General features: G+C 38.8%; 1 protein-coding gene across 1 annotated transcript in view; it reads left to right on the forward strand.

Moving 5' to 3' along the window:
* SLC5A8 (solute carrier family 5 member 8) overlaps positions 1–20,915 on the forward strand; it is a 42,135-nt gene that overhangs the window by 14,449 nt on the left and 6,771 nt on the right. Inside the window, exons 6-12 of the mRNA XM_004589616.4 lie at positions 2,043–2,183; positions 3,700–3,829; positions 7,088–7,176; positions 7,977–8,089; positions 10,648–10,715; positions 18,655–18,741; positions 20,599–20,804. Coding sequence (XP_004589673.2) covers positions 2,043–2,183; positions 3,700–3,829; positions 7,088–7,176; positions 7,977–8,089; positions 10,648–10,715; positions 18,655–18,741; positions 20,599–20,804 — 834 coding nt within the window. The remainder of the gene's footprint in view (positions 1–2,042; positions 2,184–3,699; positions 3,830–7,087; positions 7,177–7,976; positions 8,090–10,647; positions 10,716–18,654; positions 18,742–20,598; positions 20,805–20,915) is intronic.

Raw genomic sequence — 20,915 nt, forward strand, 5'->3', positions numbered from 1 at the left:
CGTGTGTGTGTGTGTGTGTGTGTGTGTTACCTAATCGTATATTTTATTTCTGGAGAGTTAACTGGAAAAGTTATGGTTGATGCCTCAAGTAACCTTACATTCATGATATAACAAGTCTTAAACAGTTGCCCAGCTTCCGTAAAGAAATATTATTGAAAGAATAAGACATTTAATTACAATTTTAAGTATGGTTTTTGTTCTTCCTGCTCAGTGTGGCTAAGGGCTCATTTGGAACTATGCCAGTTTGTTTTCCATGGAAGAAGCACTATTTTGATACAAGCAATCTGAAATCATTGGCAAGAAGAAAGAGAAACCCTTTTATCTTGGTGGTTCTTTTCTGGTCTTCTGAAAAGAGGCAAAAAATTTTGAGAAGAGCTTTCTCAAAAATTAGACAGGGTCAATGGATCACTAGATAGAGGAACGCATTTCAGGGAACCATCTTGAACAGTTTCCTACATACTTTCTCTATTTGCCCTAAGATTCAATTCTGAGAAAGAGAGCCTTAGGTTGTTGTAGCTTGACTCATGGCTCACTCCCCTGGCTATGGTAGAGCATGATGTTTAGTCTGATGACCTTTAGCCTGTTTAAACAAGAAACAATAGTTGCTGGAAGAGGGGGATAATACCAAGAATTGAGAACAACCAATGGCTACACCCAGCTCTCTTCTTGGTAGGCCTGACTGAAAGGAGAGATTATGGAATCAATCATTTTTTAATGCAAGATTGCTTTAACTTCATGGAAAGAGATTAGGCCAAAGAGGCACAGATTTCAGCACTGAAGTGAAAGCTTCTACAAATAAAACATTAGGCATTGTTATGGCCTTTGTTTTGATGGTTTTCTACCACAGGGTAAAAATAAAAGGTCTGTTGATGCTTCAGTATTTTCAAAAGTATCTCTTGTTCTGAAAGAGTTCGATGAAACAAATAACTATTTTACTTCAGATCAATGCAAAGAAATAGGATTTTGGATTGCTATTTTCTATATGGTCTGTAGTTGGCTTCTGATCTAAAGCGACTGAATTGAATGTTTAATATCGTTTTTTTTTTACCTCACTCAGTAGGTTCCTGATTTCTTTTGGCTCTTGCGCTTCATTCGCCAATATGGTAGCTACTGTTCTCCAGTCGCGCACTCCTGAAACATTTAGACTTTGCTATGAAACGTTAGGCAACAGAACAGAGGCTTTTCTATTTCCATAGGGGTGCCAGGATAGACATGAAATTGGAACATTTTTGCCAACTGATCTCCAATTTAAGCATTTACATAGAGTTGCAGAATTCTATAATTTCCATAAGCTGGAAGCATGGTTTGGCAGGACATTTTAATGCTTATGTCATCTGCTAGAGATGAACAGATTCCTTCCTTCTAAGGTGATCCATTTTAAAACAGTTACAAGATACTTCAAGCATGCAAGTTGGACTTTGCAACAAGTTTGTACTTGTTTACATGTCATAAAGTGGTTTTAAACTATTAGCGTTCAGTTTGCACACACACCATGTTAAGACAGCACAATTATAATGAAACGTGTTAGTTTTAGAAAACGAAAGCCTTTGAACTGCATTGATTCACTAGCTTCCTGATTTTGAATAGAAGTTAGAATTATGACTATTCATGTGCTAGGAGAGAAATACATATACAAAATGTGTTCATTACATTGTCGTATCTCCTTCTGGAGTGCGCGTAGGGGTCAGTGTCTCTTGTCTCAGAGTGTGTGTTTGGAATGTACTCTGATTACAGCATGACAGCTTTGTGTAAACAACAGCTTCCTGAAACCATGGGAGAATGACTTCAATAAATGCTCAGAATAATTACAACATTCATTTCCCTCCAGTCCTGTCTAGAGTTCCCCTCTCTCTGAAAATAACAATGCCTATGTCATTGAACTTTAGTTACAAGTACTTGTATAACTCATGTTATTTAGTAAGTTTGTACCTACTTATGTGGGTATAGAGGTACGTGTTGCTTACATGCAGAAATATCCTAGGGGAGTTTTCAGTAGTGTTTTGTAAATAATTTAAATTTGTTTTCTGCTCTTTCTCCAATAGTTTTGATCCAAACCCATTGCAAAGACACACATTCTGGACAATCATTATAGGAGGGACCTTCACATGGACCAGCATCTATGGAATCAACCAAGCCCAAGTGCAGAGATATATTTCCTGTAAAAGCAGATTTCATGCCAAACTGTAAGTCAAATCATGGTAGATGAATCATTAATAACCATGAGTTCTCTTTACGAAGATGCTTCCCTAAGTTCCATTTAGCTTGGATATATTTTGTATCATGAAATTCTAAGAGATGAGTGATAAACTTGGTTACAAAAGGACTTGGGAGCAAAATAGTTCTACATGCCTTAAATCATATATTTGAAAATATTTTTACTTAAAGCAGTCTTGTTTAAAATAATTTTAAACAAACACTCAAAAACTGGACATATTTAGAGAGTACTATGTGATGTTGGACATAGGTTCTGTAGAGTATCCAGAACAAATGTCTCTTAAAACTTAGTATTTTACTTTCAGATGCAGTCAGCACAATTTAATATTGGTCATTTAGATGACTCCAGGAAAACAATTTAATGTTTCTCAGGACCAATTTCTAAGTTTTATAAACTCAGAATGAGAAGCAATGCACATCTCATGGGAGATACTGTCAAATGCCAGATTTGGCACACACATGGTTCAGTAAATGTGAATTCATTTTTCCACTTCAACTGTTGAAGTTTGAAGGCAGAGGGTGGGTGAGAGATCTGTGTTGATTCAGCAGAGTGAGCAGAATTGCAGCACGTGGAGAGTGTGAGGGTGTTCCAGGTGAGCAGAGTGATTTGGACAGAAGTAAAGATGAATGTTTTGGAGAGGGCAAGGAAAGTCTCAGAGCCTATGGAACTGTATCATAAAAAGTGTATCAAAAAAGGACAAAAATACCTGAAGTGAAGATGAAGGAAGAAGGGCATGGCCAAGGACTCTGAAGCCAAGCTTGAGTATCGATTATGAGATGATGGCTAGCTCTTCCTCTGGAATTGCAGGTCAGCTTGGTGAACAGCCCACATGTGCCAGGCATTCAACACTCCAGAGTGAAGGTACAAGGTTGTTGTGGTAGGAGAAGCAGTGCAATTCTCTACAATGGAGGACTTGAAAATACTGTGATGTCATATGTCAGAACTCAATATGCTGAGTATATTATAATGGGGCACATTGCTCAAAATAAAACTGTCCATGAAATGACGATTTATACTTCATACTTAATGATAGTCTTACAAACTTCATTTAAACATGTTTGGTGAGTCAGTCTGCCGATAGTACCGATATTTAGCAGTTTATAGTTGGATGGAGCATTTTTTTTAAAGAAAAGGAGTAATAGTCAACTGCTCTGTTGACTATTAAAATTTTTACTTCGTGGTAAGAAGTTCTAAGGCAGTATAATTAGACACCATTATGAATCTGACAATTTCTACAGAATTTCAACAAAGAACATACTCTCATTGTATAATAAAATATATTGCATATTCTAAATATTTTTGATGCATTAATGATAACATTATCAGCAGGTTAGACTAGAATAATAAATAGTGTTTTTGATAAGCATAACATAATGTGGATTTCTTGAGTATAATTATGAAAATCTCTCCCATTTGTGCAATATCTTTAGTCTTCAGGATAGAAATTATAATAGTCAGTTCACTGTTTGCTTTTGCATCTTCAGATCTCTCTACATTAACCTTCTTGGACTCTGGGCAATCCTCACCTGCTCAGTGCTGTCTGGACTCGCCCTGTATTCCAGGTACCATGACTGTGATCCTTGGACATCCAAGAAAGTGTCTGCACCAGACCAGGTTCAGTACCATGCCTTTCTTACATGTGCATTAATGACTTCCAAAAGGATGACATGTTGGGAGGAAGAGAATTCATGTTTTGTTAAGAAACAGCAAATGGGCACAATATAATCTTCTTATTTTCAATCAAGTTTGATAAAAAATTATTTTAGCAGATATAGCAAGATTAAAGGATATTGTATATAAAATGAAAATATTGACATATCTAAGAATTTCACATGAAATGTTAAGTAGAAATACTTTAAAGCTGGCATAGCAATGCAAACAGTTTTAAGCACATGTACACACACACACACGGCTGGTATTGTGGTATAGTTGGTTATGCTACCATTCCTGATGCCAACACCCCTTATGGGCATTAATTGGAGTATTGGCTGCTCTATTTCCAATCCTGCTTCCTGCTAATGCATCTAGGAAATCAGCAGAAGATGGCCCAAATGGGGACCCTGTCACCCATGACAAAGATCTGGAAGAAGGGTCTGGTTCCTGGCTTTAGCCTGGGCCAATCCTGGCTGTTATGGTCATTCAAGAATTCAAACAGATGGAAGTTCTCTTTCTCTGTAACTCTCTCAAATAAATCTTTAAATGGGTGTTGGCTGCATCTGAAAGTGAAACACTATGTGTTAAGAGATTCATTTACTCTGGATGCTACACAGTGTGCCTATGGTGTCAAAACATCACACAGTACTCCCTAAATATGTCCAGTTTTTGAATGTTATTTAAAATTATTTTAAATAAGACTGTTTTAATTAAAAATGTTTCAAATACGTAATTTAAGGCATATAAAATTGTTTTTTTTTCCTGCTAAGTATTGGCCATTTAGATGACTCCAGGAAAACAATTTAATGTTTCTCAGGACCAATTTCTAAGTTTTATAAACTCAGAATGAGAAGCAATGCACATCTCATGGGAGATACTGTCAAATGCCAGATTTGGCACACACATGGTTCAGTAAATGTGAATTCATTTTTCCACTTCAACTGTTGAAGTCTGAAGGCAGAGGATGGGTGAGAGATCTGTGTTGATTCAGCAGAGTGAGCAGAATTGCAGCACGTGGAGAGTGTGAGGGTGTTCCAGGTGAGCAGAGTGATTTGGACAGAAGTAAAGATGAATGTTTTGGAGAGGGCAAGGAAAGTCTCAGAGCCTATGGAACTATATCATAAAAAGTGTATCAAAAAAGGACAAAAATACCTGAAGTGAAGATGAAGGAAGAAGGGCATGGCCAAGGACTCTGAAGCCAAGCTTGAGTATCGATTATGAGATGATGGCTAGCTCTTCCTCTGGAATTGCAGGCCAGCTTGGTGAACAGCACTCCCTATGCTGATGAACAAGGCTGGCTCTGCCCACATGTGCTAGGCATTCAACACTCCAAACAGAGTGAAGGTACAAGGTTGTTGTGGTAGGAGAAGCAGTGCAATTCTCTACAATGGAGGACTTGAAAATAGTGTGATGCATTTTAGTCTCTCTTGTCTATAGTTTGTAGCATGGAGCTAATAGAGATTTCACAATAGTTTCTAATGTACCTTCCCTGCATCCGGGGTGAACACAAAGCAAAAGCCAAAAAGCTCTACAACTTCCTTTGGTTGAGACTAGCATAGAAGGCATCCAGGGGGGTATTACTTGCATGCACTAACATGTCCTGAGATGCTGCTCTATCTGCTGGTTGCTAGGTAATGGGCTGATTCAATTAGCATTTCCCTGGAGACTCAATGTGAATAACAGGAATCCATGGGAGATCACGTCAAAGCATTATCCTCAGAAGGGCAAAGAGGGTTACTCTCTCCTGACACACCAGGTGCTTGGGTAGAGCGTAGCTACTTTACTGCCCATCAGTATAAATCTGATGACCCTCCTGATATCTGAGGGAGTCATCCAAAGTATGAAGTAACTATAATGACATTTTGGGGGGAATGTTGGAAATAATGTGGAAAATTTTGGACCAGGTTATAGCCCTAGTGAGGGAACCTTTTCTTTTGCTTATCTGTGGACTACTGTGTCCAGTTAAACTTTTTTTTTTTTTTCAGTTAAACTTTTAAAATGTGTCCAATCTGAGTCTTTCACATGGAATTGGTTACTTGAGCCAGCAGCTGCTACCTCTGAGGGTGCATGTTAGTAGGAAACTGGATTCAGGGGGGCATCTGGGGGTTGACCAGCACTTGGATATGGAAAGGAGGCATCCTAAATGTTGTTTTAAAGTATTGCATCGAAAGCCTATCCGAGGACACTTTCCATTAACAAATAATTTTGCAGAAATAGTGTCACGTCATACAGTACTAAAATCATGTACCTGCCCATTTGGATTCAGTATCTATTTTAAGAAATGTAAGTCATTGCAGAGCAGTTTGATGTCAGAGATTTTCTTAGAAGCATGTTCCAGGGATCTCCTGTGGTCACCCTCCAAGCAGACTGTATCACATTGTATGTGCCTTAAAATTACATTTTAAGTTTTAGAGAAGTTCACAAAACTGTCTTGAGTCATCAAGTAAAGTTAAGAGGATGTTTCTTAGTTACAACAGTGTGTAAAATAGTTCATTTAAAAAGATTAATAATTTTTTAGAAGATTTATTTATTTTTATTGGAAAGTCAGATTTACAGAGAGGAGAGACAGTGAAAAAGATCTTCCATCCACTGGTTCACTCCCCAAGTGGCTGCAACAGTGCGAGCTGAGCCAATCTGAAGCCAGGAGCCAGGAGCTTCCTCTGGGTCTCCCATGCGGGTACAGAGTCCCAAGGTTTTGAGCCATCCTTTACTGCTTTCCCAGGCTACAAACAGGGAACTGGATGGGAAGTGGAGCAGCTGGGACATGAATTGGCCCCCATATGGGATCCTGGTGCATGCAAAGCGAGGACTTTAGCCACTAGGCTACCACGTGAGGTCCAGGACTTATAATTCTACAGAATAAAAGCTACTATTATTGGGTACTTGTTAGGCCATATTCCATGTCAGAAGTTTTGACATAGATTATGAACTTTTACAGCAACTCTATGAAGTTGGTGTTATTATCTCAGTTTTACAAATGCAGGAACTGAGTTTTAGAAAAATTGTACAATTCAAGCCAACTTTTCCTAAATCCTTAGCCTGTTGATGCTAAATAGAATGCTGGTTTGTTTTTCTAAATGCTAACAGTGAAAGAGTTCACTTTCAGAAATTTAGAAATTTCAGATATGTGGGATGTCTCTAGCTCTGGGACAACACTAGATGTATTAAGTATTTTATTCAATAACAATTTATTTAGAAATAAATTTTGGAATTTTTCAGCTCTTGCCTTATTTGGTACTGGACATTCTGCAAGATTATCCAGGAGTTCCTGGACTTTTTGTGGCCTGTGTTTACAGTGGAACGTTGAGGTATGACTCATGTGCCCTTTATGGAGATCTTTCTTTTATTATTGGTTGCTTTGGGGGATGAGCTGAGTTATGGACATGGTCACAAATGGTCCCAAGTAGGCATGTTATTCTGATGATCTGACTCTTACTGTTGTCATCAGTCTCTGCTTTTAGCCAGGTCTCCGTTCTTGAATACAATATTACATATCCTACAAGATGGCCATAAATGATGACCAGCTCTCATTGGCTCTGAAAAATGGGTGTCTACTCTTTTGGTTTAAAGTAGAGGTGTGGTTAAAGCAGGATCAACTGGAAAATTACATCTCTTATATACATGTTCAATATCATGTATTATCTAAAGAAACTTATATTTGTGATTCAAAATATTCCTTGCAGATTCTTCGTGTATTTGCTCCAGGGAATTATTATCAACACATTCAGAATATCTTACCAGTGAATCAGGAAAGTAATGTTATTGATAGTACACTATGTTAGGGAGGACTTAGAACTCTTCCTGTACCCAAAGAGAAATATGTCTTGAGGTTGTTATGTAACAATAGTCGGTAAGCTTTGTAGATTTCTTTTCATCAAAAACGATGGAAGAAACATAGACATGCCCTCCCTTATTTACTATTGAGCCTGTGGGTGTTGCTGAATTATTCTTGTTTGATGAAAGCTTCCAGAAAGAGGATGCGTTTATCATTAAGAGTAATGAAGACATTTGGTGCTGTTTTAGAGGTACCAATTTGCTCCCTGTTTCTTTTGAGCAGGAGCAGTGTTGTTAATGTATAATGTTGCCAACATTTGCTTTTCCCTCACAGTACGGTGTCCTCCAGTATTAACGCCTTAGCAGCAGTGACTGTGGAAGATCTTATCAAACCTCATTTCAGGTCACTGTCGGAAAGGTCTCTGTCTTGGATTTCACAAGGAATGAGTAAGTTTCCATTTCCATGAGGCATCTTAGCATAGAGCACAGACTTATCCCAAGTCTATGCTCAGACAGTTAGATGATTTTTTTGGAGGTATTAGAAATTCTTGTCCTTTGAAGATACCTTTTGATAACTCTTGACTGTACATCTATGAATGTAGATATGACAATATTTGTAATCAAGATTTGGGAGACACTGAAAACATGTAATTGTCAGTGGACTATAAAGGACAGTTCACGGGCATCCTGCTTGAGTTTCTTTCTTTCTTTTTGTAAATTTGTATTGATATAAAGAGTGTCCTTTTCCTTAATCTCATTTTATCCCAAGTCTATGCTCAGACACTTAGCCATAAGAAAAAAAATTCAGCCATTTCCTTTTTAACCTTACTTCATAATTCTAGGAAATGCTTCAGTTTGAGGCCAATAGCCATATTTCCCCTATATTAGTAGTAGGCACAGTCAGTTTTAGGTCTCTGTGTGAACTGGTGATGAAGACATAGAATGTTATGATTTTTAACCCATCTTGGTCTGGTTCTGTCTGCTCACACACACTGTCCCAGAGATGGTCCATCACACTGTGGAAAGGATTCGTTTCTATTCTGAGATTGTAGAACTGCATTAGGAGTTAAACACCAGCTTGAACAGAAAGTGTCAGAGTTCCCAGTACCCAGACATCTCAAATGTCATTCATACTTGACTCAGAGAAATCTGCCTAGTATTCATCATTCATTTAAGCATCTCTAGTACATGTGTTTTGGTATGAGTCATCAATAAATTGGCTTTTCTTCTTCAAAGCAAACTTTACCTCAACACAGTAACACTAGTGTACTGTGACAGACACATCAAATAAGACTATTTTGAGTCACCACTCTAGGTACAAACATCATGACTGTAGCCTGAAATAAATATCTAATGAATATTTTCACCGTTCTTTAAATGTGAATAAATTTAAATAGCAATTTCATTTTATTATGCACTCAATTTTAATCCTGGAGCAGAATTTCAGAGCGATAAAATGCTTCCTCTACAAGCATAAAGCCTGCTATAGAGACACTGCAGTTATGGAAACAGGTTAGCATTTGTTCATAATATTTTGGAAATAAAACAGTGCTTCTTAAAGAGTACTTAAATTGGTTAATGATGGGATTATTGCAAGTATGTGGCTTAGTTGAAATGAAGAGGTGTGTATTTAGGCCCGTCAGACCCAGTCTTACTTCAGTTCACTAGTGTTTAGCCTTGAGTGAATCTAATAACTTGTAGCTGTCTTTAATTTCTTCATTTGGAAAATAGGACTCCTAGCAGGATTTACTAGGAGGTTCTGAGATAATGCTTATGAAACAAGAGGCACTAACTAGTCCCCACGAGGTGATGTGGATGACTCATGACAAATGATCTCAACTAGAACAGATGACATTTTTATTCATTTTGAAGTATTGTATAGAATCACCATCCCAAGGTGTGCACAGAGAAAAACACAGTGGGTGTTTAATTTTTCTTCCAATATTGTGGTGACCACTCATGAACTATTATTGGGTGGAAAGGAATCAAGCTAAATATACTAGGAAATATTATATATATTAGGAATGAGAGGCATAAAAATATCATTGCAAAAAGCACCCTTTCTCAAACAATCTGATACTTTTCACTCAGCTGCAATTATTTGCTCACACACTTCACAGAGGTGTGACTGTTCATATACATAAGAGAGGAGTAATATAAGGAATATACTAACTGTAAATGATCAAGTTTCTCATTTTTCCTTTAAAACTTTGAGTATGGAAAATAACATCAACTGATTTCAGGTCATTTCTGCTAAAAGAAATTCTAACAATGAAGTTTTCTGGGTAATATAATTTAGAAAGTTGCAGATGCATCTGAAGAAAATTCAGAAGGTGCTAAAAAGTCAAAGAACAGATTCCAGTAGGGTGAACATCAATGGTGGCTTGGGGATTCCTATGAAGTTTAGGGGGAAACAGCTGATTAGAAGAGGGAATAAAGTCATTCTCTTGAAGTTCTTTTTGCTAATTTAACTGAAAAGTCTGGGAATGTCAACAGAGATGAAGCTGAAGGGTGCAGATCACAATTTCCAAAGACCACTTGTTTGGGATATTTGCATCTCAGGAAAAAGGATGCTGAAAATCAGCAGACTCATTTCTGATGTTCCTTGCTATCCTTCCTTCTTGTCCTACAGAGCTTAGCTCAACTCTGGGTTATGTTTGGCAGGTTGAAAACGATACCTGAGCCACCTTTTATAGACAAATGTTTGTGGAGGATTGGATTTATAGCACAATAGTCCTTAGTTTTAAGATCCCTGTAGTTAATTCCTGGGATTCTTTTCTTATGTAAGCCACTGTTGGAATTAATCTTGATTCACAATAGAAGGGCTTTGTCCTCTTTGCACACCACTGATCCTCGTAGGAAAACAACCCTCCCTTTCTGTGGCTGGCTCTGGTGTATGTGGTCACTCTTCATCACAGTCATATTATTCATGGTGAATTAAAGCTGAGGTGGTTTGCCCCATGGGGAATTCCAATTTCCTACTGGCTTCTCCACTGTCCATTCAGGTGTGCTGTTTGGCCTGTGCTGTATTGCGATGGCTGCCCTGGCATCACTGATGGGAGCTCTGTTACAGGTAAGAGTAACCCCCGAAATTCGAGTCATATCAGAAAATCTTTTTCTGAAATGTCTATGTGACCATCCTTCCAGACTTCTCTTGACGTGTGTTGCATCTACACACATATATACACAGGGACAGAAATGACTCTCTATATAAATATTCTACTTTGAGATAATTGTAGATTCACATACGGTTGCAAGAAATAATACAGAGAGATCATATACCTTTTCTGCAGTTTCCCTCACTGTTAACATCTATTCATTTTAATAACTGACAGTATAATATTAAAATCTGAATACTGGCATTGATATAGTCATGATAAAAAGCATTTCCATTTTATAAACACATTCAGTTCCAGCCTGCTCCCAGCTCCCTCCTTAACCTCTGGCAATCACTAATATATTCTCCACTCCTGTAATTTTGTCATGTCAAAAATGTTATCTAATGGAATCAAACAAAATTGAGATTGTATATATAATTAGTTGATGCCTTTTTATTTTTGGACAATATTCTATGGTTTGAGTGTATCATGGCACTTTGCTGTTAAAGATATCTGAACTGTTTCCAGTTTCAGGATATCACAAATACATCTATTGTAGAAATTCATGTACGTGTGTGTAGGTGAGAGAGAGAGAGAGAGAGAGAGAGAGAGAGAGAGAGAGAGTCTTCATTTCTCTGAAGTAAATACTAAGTAGTGCAGTTACCAGATAGTTGAAATTATGTATTTATTTATTGTTTTAATTTCATTTCATTTTATGACACAGTTTCATAGGCTCTAGGGTTCCCCCAACCCCTCCCCATGCCCTCCCTCCATGGTGGATTCCTCCACCTTGTTGCAGTATTATAGTTCAAATCCAGTCATGATTCCTTCATTGCAAACATGTATCATGCGTAGAGTCCAGCATCTTATGGTCCAGATCAATTCAACAGTTTCTTGGGGAGACCATCTCTGGTCTGAAAGTAGAGCTGGCAGAATATCATCCCCTCCAATGAAAAGCCACAACATAACCTCAACAATAATTTACAACACTGTGGAGTTAATTGACATGGTATTGAGTGACCAATATGTTAGAAAATGCAAGTTCTTAACCACATCCTGCGACAACTTCATTGACATTTCAATATTAGTTTATACACAAAACTATGAGTCCACACTGACCGTTTCCTGTCTGGTTCTAAGCTTTCCTTATCGTTTTCTGTCTGTCTAATCTAATTCTTTTTTTGGAGTGGGGAGGCTCTGGAGCGACCCTGATGGTCATTGCAAGAGAGGTTGGTACAGTTACCAGATAATTTGAATTTTTTTAAGACACTACTGGTTTGTTTTCTGTAGTGTTCTTGCCATTTTTATACCACTGGCATGTATGAAGGATTCAATTTCCTTATATTTTCCAAACTTTGTGGTTTCACTGTATTCTATGTTAGCCATTCTATAGGTGTGTATTGATATACCACTGTGACTTTAATTTGCATTTTCCTAGTGGCTATGATGTTGAATGTTGTTTACTTGCCATCTCTGTATCTTCTTCCACAATGTGTCTTTTTTTATTCATCCACCTCAATGTTGAATTCTTTGCCATTGAAAATTAGTAAAGTTGGGGAGGGGGAGGGGGATTCCCAAAGCCTATGAAACTGTCACATAATGCTAAATATTAATTAAAAATAAATTAAAAAAAAAGAAAATTAGTAAAGTCTTTCACAGAGCAAGCTTTTAGTTTGTTGAAATTCAGTTTGTCATATTGTGTTTTAATGAAGTGTACTTTTGGTGTGGAACTTAAGAACTCATCCCCGATCTATCTCTTTCAAAGTGTAAAGTTTTACACTTCATATTTCAATCTACTTTGGAGTTTTTTTGTGAAGTATGAAAGATGAAACTTAGGTTGACATTCTTTTTCTCCCAACGGATTTTTCAACCAGTACTGTTTGTTGAAATGCTTGTCTTATTTCTATTCAGTTGTCTTTACATCTTGGCTAAAAATGTATTTGGCATATTTTCTTGAAAGCTGTATTCAATTCCATTGATTTATTTGTCCATCCCTCTGCCATACCATACAGTCTTAATTACTGTAACTTTATAATTAATCTTAAAATCTTTATTTTTGATTTTGTTCAAAATTGCTTTAGCTATTCCAGTTCTTTTGCCTTCTCAGATACATTTTAGAATAATCTTGTCTGTTAGAAGCATTGCTTATATTTTTGTCACTTTAAATTATATCAGCATTTGAGAAAAACTGTCATCTTTACTATGATGAATTTTCTAAAATATGAGTGCAATAATGAAATGAGCTCTTTTGTGCTTAAATATTTCCCTTCCAGCATTGATCTAGCATTTTTAACCAACTTTTGATATTGTGTGTTTTTGTTTTGATTCAGTGAATATGTTTTTGAATTTTCTTTGACATACTCTTTTCCTTTACAATTATTTAGAAATGTGTCACTTGACTTATAAATATTTGGATATTTTCTTGCTCTTTGTCACTGATTTCTTGTTTCAGTCTCGTCTGGCCAGAGAACATACCATGTATTATTTCTGTTTTACGGTCTAGGATATATCTTCATTTTTGTTCTATGGGCATTTGAAGAGATTATGTATTCTGTTGTTACGTGGAGGGTGTTATGAATATCAACTATATTAGGTTTGTTGTTATGGTATTCTTATATATCCTTACTGCTTTTGTTTTTCTAATCAATTGTTGAGAATGGTTGATGAATTCTCTGAGTATAATTATGTATTTATGCATTGTCTATCAGTTTTTCTTCTATGTATTTGTGATTCTGTTGTTTGGTGCTTTCTACAGTTAGAATTGTTAAGACTTCTTAGGGGATTAATTTCTGACATTGTAAAATGTCTCGGATAATTCTCTAATTGGTCTGCTATTAATGTAGTTACTCACGCCTTCCTTTTTTCCTTTTAAACTATTTTTTAATTATTATTTTATGATGCAGTTCCATAGGCTCCCCAAGTTCCCTTTTAATGGTTGCATGATATGTCTTTTGTCATACATTACTTTGGATTTTTCTGTATTATTTGAGATGTTATATTATTGATAAATTTAGATTAAATTTAAATAAATATTAGTATGTATTAGGGCATAAGTGTAACTGTTTTTGTTTTAAGCACCCTATGGGGTGCTTAAACATCACTTAGAACTTAATTTTATCTATATTGTTTCATCTTCATCTTTTTATACAGCATTTTAGTGCTTCCTTTGTGTGTGTATATATATATGCATATATAGTGATTCCTTGTGTTTATATATTGTTTAGACAATGTTTCTTTGAGCACTCCTCAGCTCTTTCCATGTCTCATCACCTGTGACTCTGATGACTTGAATACTAGATTTCTTGTTTTAGAGTTCCACATTACTCTGTTGTCCAACTGGGTTGTTTTTATTTATTTGTCTTTGCATACATGAGCTCTTTAGTTGAGTTTAGTCATTGAGATGTTTCAGTTATGGTATTTTTAAATTCTAAAATTTCCATTTGTCTCTTCAAATTTTATATCTTTTTTCCTTTCCATGAGGCTTTTTTCTTTGCATCTTTTCTGAAATCTTCCTCTTTTTTTTTTTTCAGTGTGTCCTAGTTGATGTTGGTCAAAAAAATTCCAATGTGTCGGTCTACATGGGCATCTATGGATTGTCTTCTAAAATTCAGTCTGAGATCTTCCTGTTTCTTGCCATGAAAAGTGATTTTTGACTGACGTTTAGACATTTTTGCATTATGTGATGAGACTTTGGATCTCACTCATACCTTCTGATGTAGGTAGATTGCAGGGATACAACTTCAGTAGGGTGAGGGAGGGTGCTGCTTCATGACTCACATGTGGGGAAGAACTTCAGGTTCCCCACTTGACCTTTAATGACCCCGGAGGAAAGAGCTCCTTGTTATGCCTGGTGGGCTTGCAGCATATGCGTTAGGAGATGCAGTCTGTCTGTAAGATCCATGGTAACATTGAGGCCCATGCACGTGTCTTATAACACTGAAGCCTGGTGTCAGCCTGCGATGCATCCTGGCCCAAAGATTTCCAGAAGGTGAGGTCGCCTCATGATAGATGTAGCTCTCTTAAACCTCTGGCAAGTTTACCTTTACAATAATAGTTTAAACCTTCTGTGTGAAAGAAATAGTTGGTGCCTGACCTCTACTAAATATCGGTTTAAATAAAGGCATAGGCTCATTTAGACCCTTTAGAATGGCTTTCGTGTAGAGACCCTCCCCAGCCCCATCAATCACCTGATGTGTGGTTGCACTGTCAGCATTACAGGTCCCCACCTGACTCACAATTGTGAAGTGGCTGCCACCCCCACAATGAGTTACAATGATCAAGAATACATCCTAGGTCCCATGGAGGTCCTCAGAGAGGTCCCATTCATGACATGCATAGAAATTCAAAGCCTGCTCAAAAACCTGACGCAGGGAGCTAATGAGAAAAGTACCTACTGTTTTTATCATATGTACCTGACTGCAGCCCACGGGTCGAGAGATAATCATCTGGCATCCACCTCCAAAGACAACAGGATTGGTTCATTACTTAAAGATCATGTCAAGCTTGTTCAGGAGCCAGAGGGGAAGAGCGTGTGGAGACAAGCTCTTTTTGTTCTCTGTTGTAGTGATTGCTCAGGGCCTGGTGCGCAGCACACAGCAGCATGAGCCTCCTGACATCCAGAGCTCAAAGTGACCCACACACAGTGGAAGGAGAAACACAGCTGCTGAGGTACTTAGACACGCTCAGAGGGGACCATACAGCCACCACTCCCATAGGACAGAGATGCCTGGGACAGATAGCTCAGAACAGACTACCTTGGGCTCAGATAACTCACAGCTGGCTTTTAGGGATGCCTCACCATGGGCCAAATCAACTTCCCTGAGGATTACAACCTGCACAGTCAACCAAACTGTGCAGGCTTTTATGACCCTGAGAAACAGATAGGTACAAATCCTCCAGTATGAATTGATCCCCATGAACAATTTGACCCCTCCAGCTGCACAAAAGGGCAGAGCAGCCTCTACTGGCTGGTGTCTTGAAGCACACCCTTACACTGGTTCTCAATCCTCAAGAAACCCTTCAGATCATTCTTCCAACTAGCATGTCCCATCCCCTTGCCCATCTGGGAAGCTCAACACACACACTTTTCCACCTGTTATAAAGACGTCTCCATTGTTAACACTCTGGAGCCATGCTGTGGTTACACAGCCTGATCCAACTGTGGCAGGTATTACCTGTCTGATAATATCTGACTGGTCTGTTCGCCCAGTAGTCTGGCGACATTTCCATCACACTTTCTATAGCCTGTGCCTTCTATCCCTGGAAGCCATTTGGGATGGAAAAGATCCAAAAGGCTGGCTTGACTGGAGCATCTTCAAGGTGAGGCTTTTGCATTGCTGACATGACCTCAAGCATATAAGGCGTCTCCAGAACTTGGGTTTGGTCCTGAGCCCTCCCAGGCCTCTTGACCCATTCCAGTCTGCACTGTGCTGTTACTCTGAAACTCAGAGCCTGCCTAAGTCCACTCAACTCCCTTTACATTGCAATATGGTTGTTGGCAATGCCCCCGTGTGCTCACTGCCTTCCATTTCTCCAAGTGGTCTGAACTCCATGTCCGGTTGAGACTTCTCCCCATCTATTGGCCAGTTCTTTGGCATTGAGGTCACTGCCAATTTCCACCCGAAGGTTATTTAAGCCATCGAAGAAGCTAGTGTATTCAACTTGTTTGGCACACCTTCACCAGTCTTCTACATTTGTCTGTTCTTTATAGTCATCCCTGGTTACCACCTGCTCTACCTTGTCATTGGTGCAGCGTAACATACTCACCTCTTAAATGGCTTACGTCTCATTTATTCTTCAACTTTCGGCTTAAACATTATGCAATCAGACAGATACATTACCTGGATAAATTTGAATTCTCTGCTAAATGTTCCTAGAGTACCTCCTCTTCTCGCATCATATTCACTGTAATACTTAATTGAATTTATTCATTTAAAGTCTATTTTTACCAAATAGTCTGTCAGTTCATGAAGATGAGGATGATGTTGTTATTCAGCACTACATGAAGTATAGCAACTGCAATGCTCAAAACAAAGATGGCATTTAACAAATTAAGCATAAGGTACCTGCTTTAGTATTGGTTTATGAATGCTGACTTTGTAATTTCAAGTGCTACCTTCCTAAAAATTCTCTGGCTGCTTGAGCTCCTCCTTTGGGAGTCCCAAATCCCCTCATCATCCAGAAAGTTCAAAGTTAAGATTGAGTAAAGAAAGGATCCTCTAAGATGCTATCCCAGTCCAAAGGCTTGGGTCTGTTTGGGTTGATTGTTGTTTAAGGCACCCGTTTTTAAACCGGTCTGATATCACCTCTGACTTTCTGAATAAATCAGTGAAGTTCAGAGGCGCCAAGCCTATCCAACACAACTTAGTCATAAGACTTCTTCTGAGTGTACTTTTCCCGTTGTCTGCTTCAAAGCTGGTAGCTCTTACTGTGATCAGTTCCCCATTCTTTCATGTGTCAGCTCTGACCTGACTGTAAGGTGACATCTTCTATTAGAGTTGCCACAATTCAAAGCCAGTTTTTGCTTCATCTCTGGTCAAAGTCTTATTTCTCCTGGCTGATCCTGTCTTAGATATCTTCCTTGTATTTCCAAAATTGGTTCACAGATCACACTGTCACAACTCCCCCAGGGGTCTGGCATCTCTCACAGCTTGCACTGGAGTCCTTCTCCCTTTCTACTGAACTCTGCTGTGAATTCACGCATCTTTGATTCCACACACTCCTCACTCACACACAGGTTTTATCTCACCAGCACTCAAACTCCTATCCTTATTCCACAAGGCAGGCTTTTCATGAGGAGAATGATGTTGACAAAGATGCTTATATAAAACACAGACTGCAGTATATTCCTTCTAATGGTTTCTTGATTAAATGTTTTCTCTTGGAATATATTTGCCCTACTCTATTAGGTCTCTTCCCTTTGACAAAGCAAAGTGCCCTATATTTCATGGCTTTGTCCAATCCTAAACACTGGGCATCCAATGATTATTTGGAAATACCTATCTTGGAAGCTGGAGTTATTTATGTTTCCTCATTCTTCACATTGGGATCTTCTTCCATCTCTTGGGTTGGCATTTCTATCTCAAAATTAATGTTATAATTACCCAATTCAGTTTTGTATTTGTTTCTACATGATTTGATTAGCCTTTGTCTTTTTTTTTTAAAAAAGATTTATTTATTTTTATTGGAAAGTCAAATCTACAAAGAGGAGAGACAGAGAGAATGATCTCCCATCTGATGATTTACTCCCCAAGCGGCCGCAGCAGCGGGAGCTGAGCCAATTCGAAGCCAGGAGGCATTTCCGGGTCTTCCACATGGGTGTAGGGTCCTAAGGCTTTGGGCCATCCTTTAATGCTTTCCCAGGCCACAAACAGAGAGCTGGATGGGAAGCAGGGCTGCCGGGATTAGAACCGGTGCCCATATGGGATCCCGGGCATGTTCAAGGTGAGGACTTCAGCTGCTAGGCTACCGTGCCGGGTCCCCAGCCTTTGTCTTTTAAAGCATATTTTTATTTTAGTGCCATCATTAGGGAGCCAAATCAGAAATGGCAACTGGGTTTCGTTGCCATACATAGCCATTAGACTACTAGCTACTTTGAGACCACTAAGGAGCAAAGCAGTGATGTGACCCATTAACAGAGTGGCCTTGATTTCTGCCTTCCTTCGGGCGCTCTCACAGGATGATCATCTTTGCATTTGTTACCAGGACGTACAGATGGAGACTTGAGCTTGAGAAACAGAAGGTTGCAAGTTCTAGTTACCTCTTTTGCAGTGACAAAACTGCCATGGATAAACTGATTTTTTTTTTTCCCAGAAGAAGCCTGAGTACTTCAAATCATCATCCTGATGAATTTATTTCAAAACATTTTGGCTTGGAGTTGGGGTTGCCGTTGTTGACTTTTTATTATTTTTGTAGGCAGCACTCAGCATATTTGGAATGGTTGGTGGACCACTTCTGGGCTTGTTTTCACTGGGCATCCTGGTTCCTTTTGCCAATCCAATCGTGAGTATAAAGAATATGTGTCAAGGTTACTATGCTAACTACAATAGAAGCTGTATGTTTTTTTCTCAGTTGTAAAGATACAGTTTCTTTGGGATCTCTCAATATTGACTTTTCCTGATGACTGAAATGACTCATTTGATGTTTGGCTCCCTGCTCATGGCTTGGGAAGGTGGCGTAAGTACTTGGGTTCTTGGCTGCTGGCTTCTGCTTAGTTCATCCCTGGCTATTGTGGCCATTTGGGGAGTGGACTAGCAAATAGCTTTCTTTCTCTCTCTCTCTTGCCCTCCTCCCCTGCCCTATCTCTGTCTTAGCCTAAAAAGGGTGGTCATATCTGGAAATATTATTAAGAAAGATGATAGCTATTCTACATAGACATAGCTATACCTAGAAGTGCTAAATTTTGTTTGGAAAAAATGAAATAGAAATTATTTCTCTGAAATCAAGGACAAAATCTACCAGCTCAGTCTTGCTGCAAGATGAAGTTCAGGAAAAGTTGACCGTACACACTTGGTTCAGATATCCGTGGGGTAACTCATCAATGATGACTTTACATGCAAAATTCTGTAAACAGTGTTAGTAATTGTCCAGTCAGATAACAGTCGGGGCTGGCATTGTTGTTACTGTCTGCCTTCCTCTGGGGTGGCCTTTTTCCTTGGGTTTTTCCCTCCTCATTCATTCACTCACTGCTTCAGTGAATATTTGTGGAATGGACATTGTGTGGAAGAAAACTAAATGTTTGCCCTCAAGAATTTTTTTTTTGCATTTGTGATTTGAGAAACCCCGCACAATGCTGAAAGTAAGCTCAGTATGACCTGTAAATAACTGGCCGTCCTACTGTGCCAACCTATTAGTGAAACAAAATGACTGTGCTCCTACTGGGTGTGCATGGTGGTGAGCTGCAGGCACCAACATTAAAGACACACAATGCAGAGCCCAAGGAGCTTGCAACTTGTGAAAATGCTCACAGTTCTCACCTTTAATATTCGTTTCTGATCTGACCAGTGGCCTTTCCTTTTTCCATCTTTCTTCCTGCCCTGCTATGTCATGCGCATGTCCCTGCTACCAGATTCTTACTCCTAAAGGAGGGGAATAAGCCGTCCCAGAAGGAGGTGAGCTCTGGAGCCCATCCTTGGAGTGAGAACATAAAACATGTAAAGGCTGGCAGAATACCTGGGTTATTGCTACACACACACACAAGCCATAGAGCACACACATCTTTCAAAGATGCGGGATTCAGATGATTTCAGAGGTTAGAGGTGAGCCAGGTTCTCCCCTCTGCCTGACCTCTGTTTCTAGACAGGTTTGGTTGTGTGCACTGCCGTAGCCATTTGTAGCCATTTGCTAGTTTCCTCCTACATACCCCACAGCACAATTACACCCATGCTTATTGTTGAGTGTTAAAGTAAACTCTGACTAAGCTTTCTTCTTCTTGATCTGCAGCTCATAGGGCATGCCATTTGTTTACAGATTTGGTAACACAGAGGGACAAACGGCCTGGGGTCAGCTACATGACTGCTTTGGTTGTTGGGTGGGAGGTCAGAGCAGGGTGCTGGTTAAGGAAATTCAGTGGCAAGAAGGGGCTTATGAGGCTTTGGAAAAGAAAAATAAGCAGAGACTGATGACCACCTAATTAGGAATATGAAAAAAGACGTGGACAGAATCTCCAGGGTTCCAGGGTTGAGGGATCAGGAGGCAATGGTACTTTGAAGAAGAGGCAGAAATTTTGTGAAGGAAGATAGTTTTAGGAGGGAAATTGGTAAATCTGGCTTGAACTATGTTGAACTTAACTTTTTAATGTTAATTTCCATCTCAAAGAAAACTATTCTTTATCTTTTAAAAAGTTCCTTTGTTTTTCAGGGAGCACTTGTTGGTCTGATGTGTGGATTTAGCCTTTCTTTATGGGTTGGGATTGGATCTCAACTTTATCCTCCACTTCCTGAGAGAACTATGCCATTACACCTTGAGACCCACGGCTGTAACAGCACGTACAATGGCACAGATTTAATGGCAGCCACAGAAATGCCATTTTCGACTAGTGCTTTTCAAGTGCACAATGTTGAAAGGTATTAAATTGTGTCATAATACTGCATTCTAAAAAAACTTATAGGACAAGTAAAACAAACCAAATCGGCCTTTTTCTTCTAACATTATAGTTTTACCTAAGTCTGAAATGC

Source organism: Ochotona princeps, chromosome 15, assembly GCF_030435755.1.
Source record: "Ochotona princeps isolate mOchPri1 chromosome 15, mOchPri1.hap1, whole genome shotgun sequence".
In the NCBI taxonomy this organism is placed as follows: domain Eukaryota; kingdom Metazoa; phylum Chordata; class Mammalia; order Lagomorpha; family Ochotonidae; genus Ochotona; species Ochotona princeps.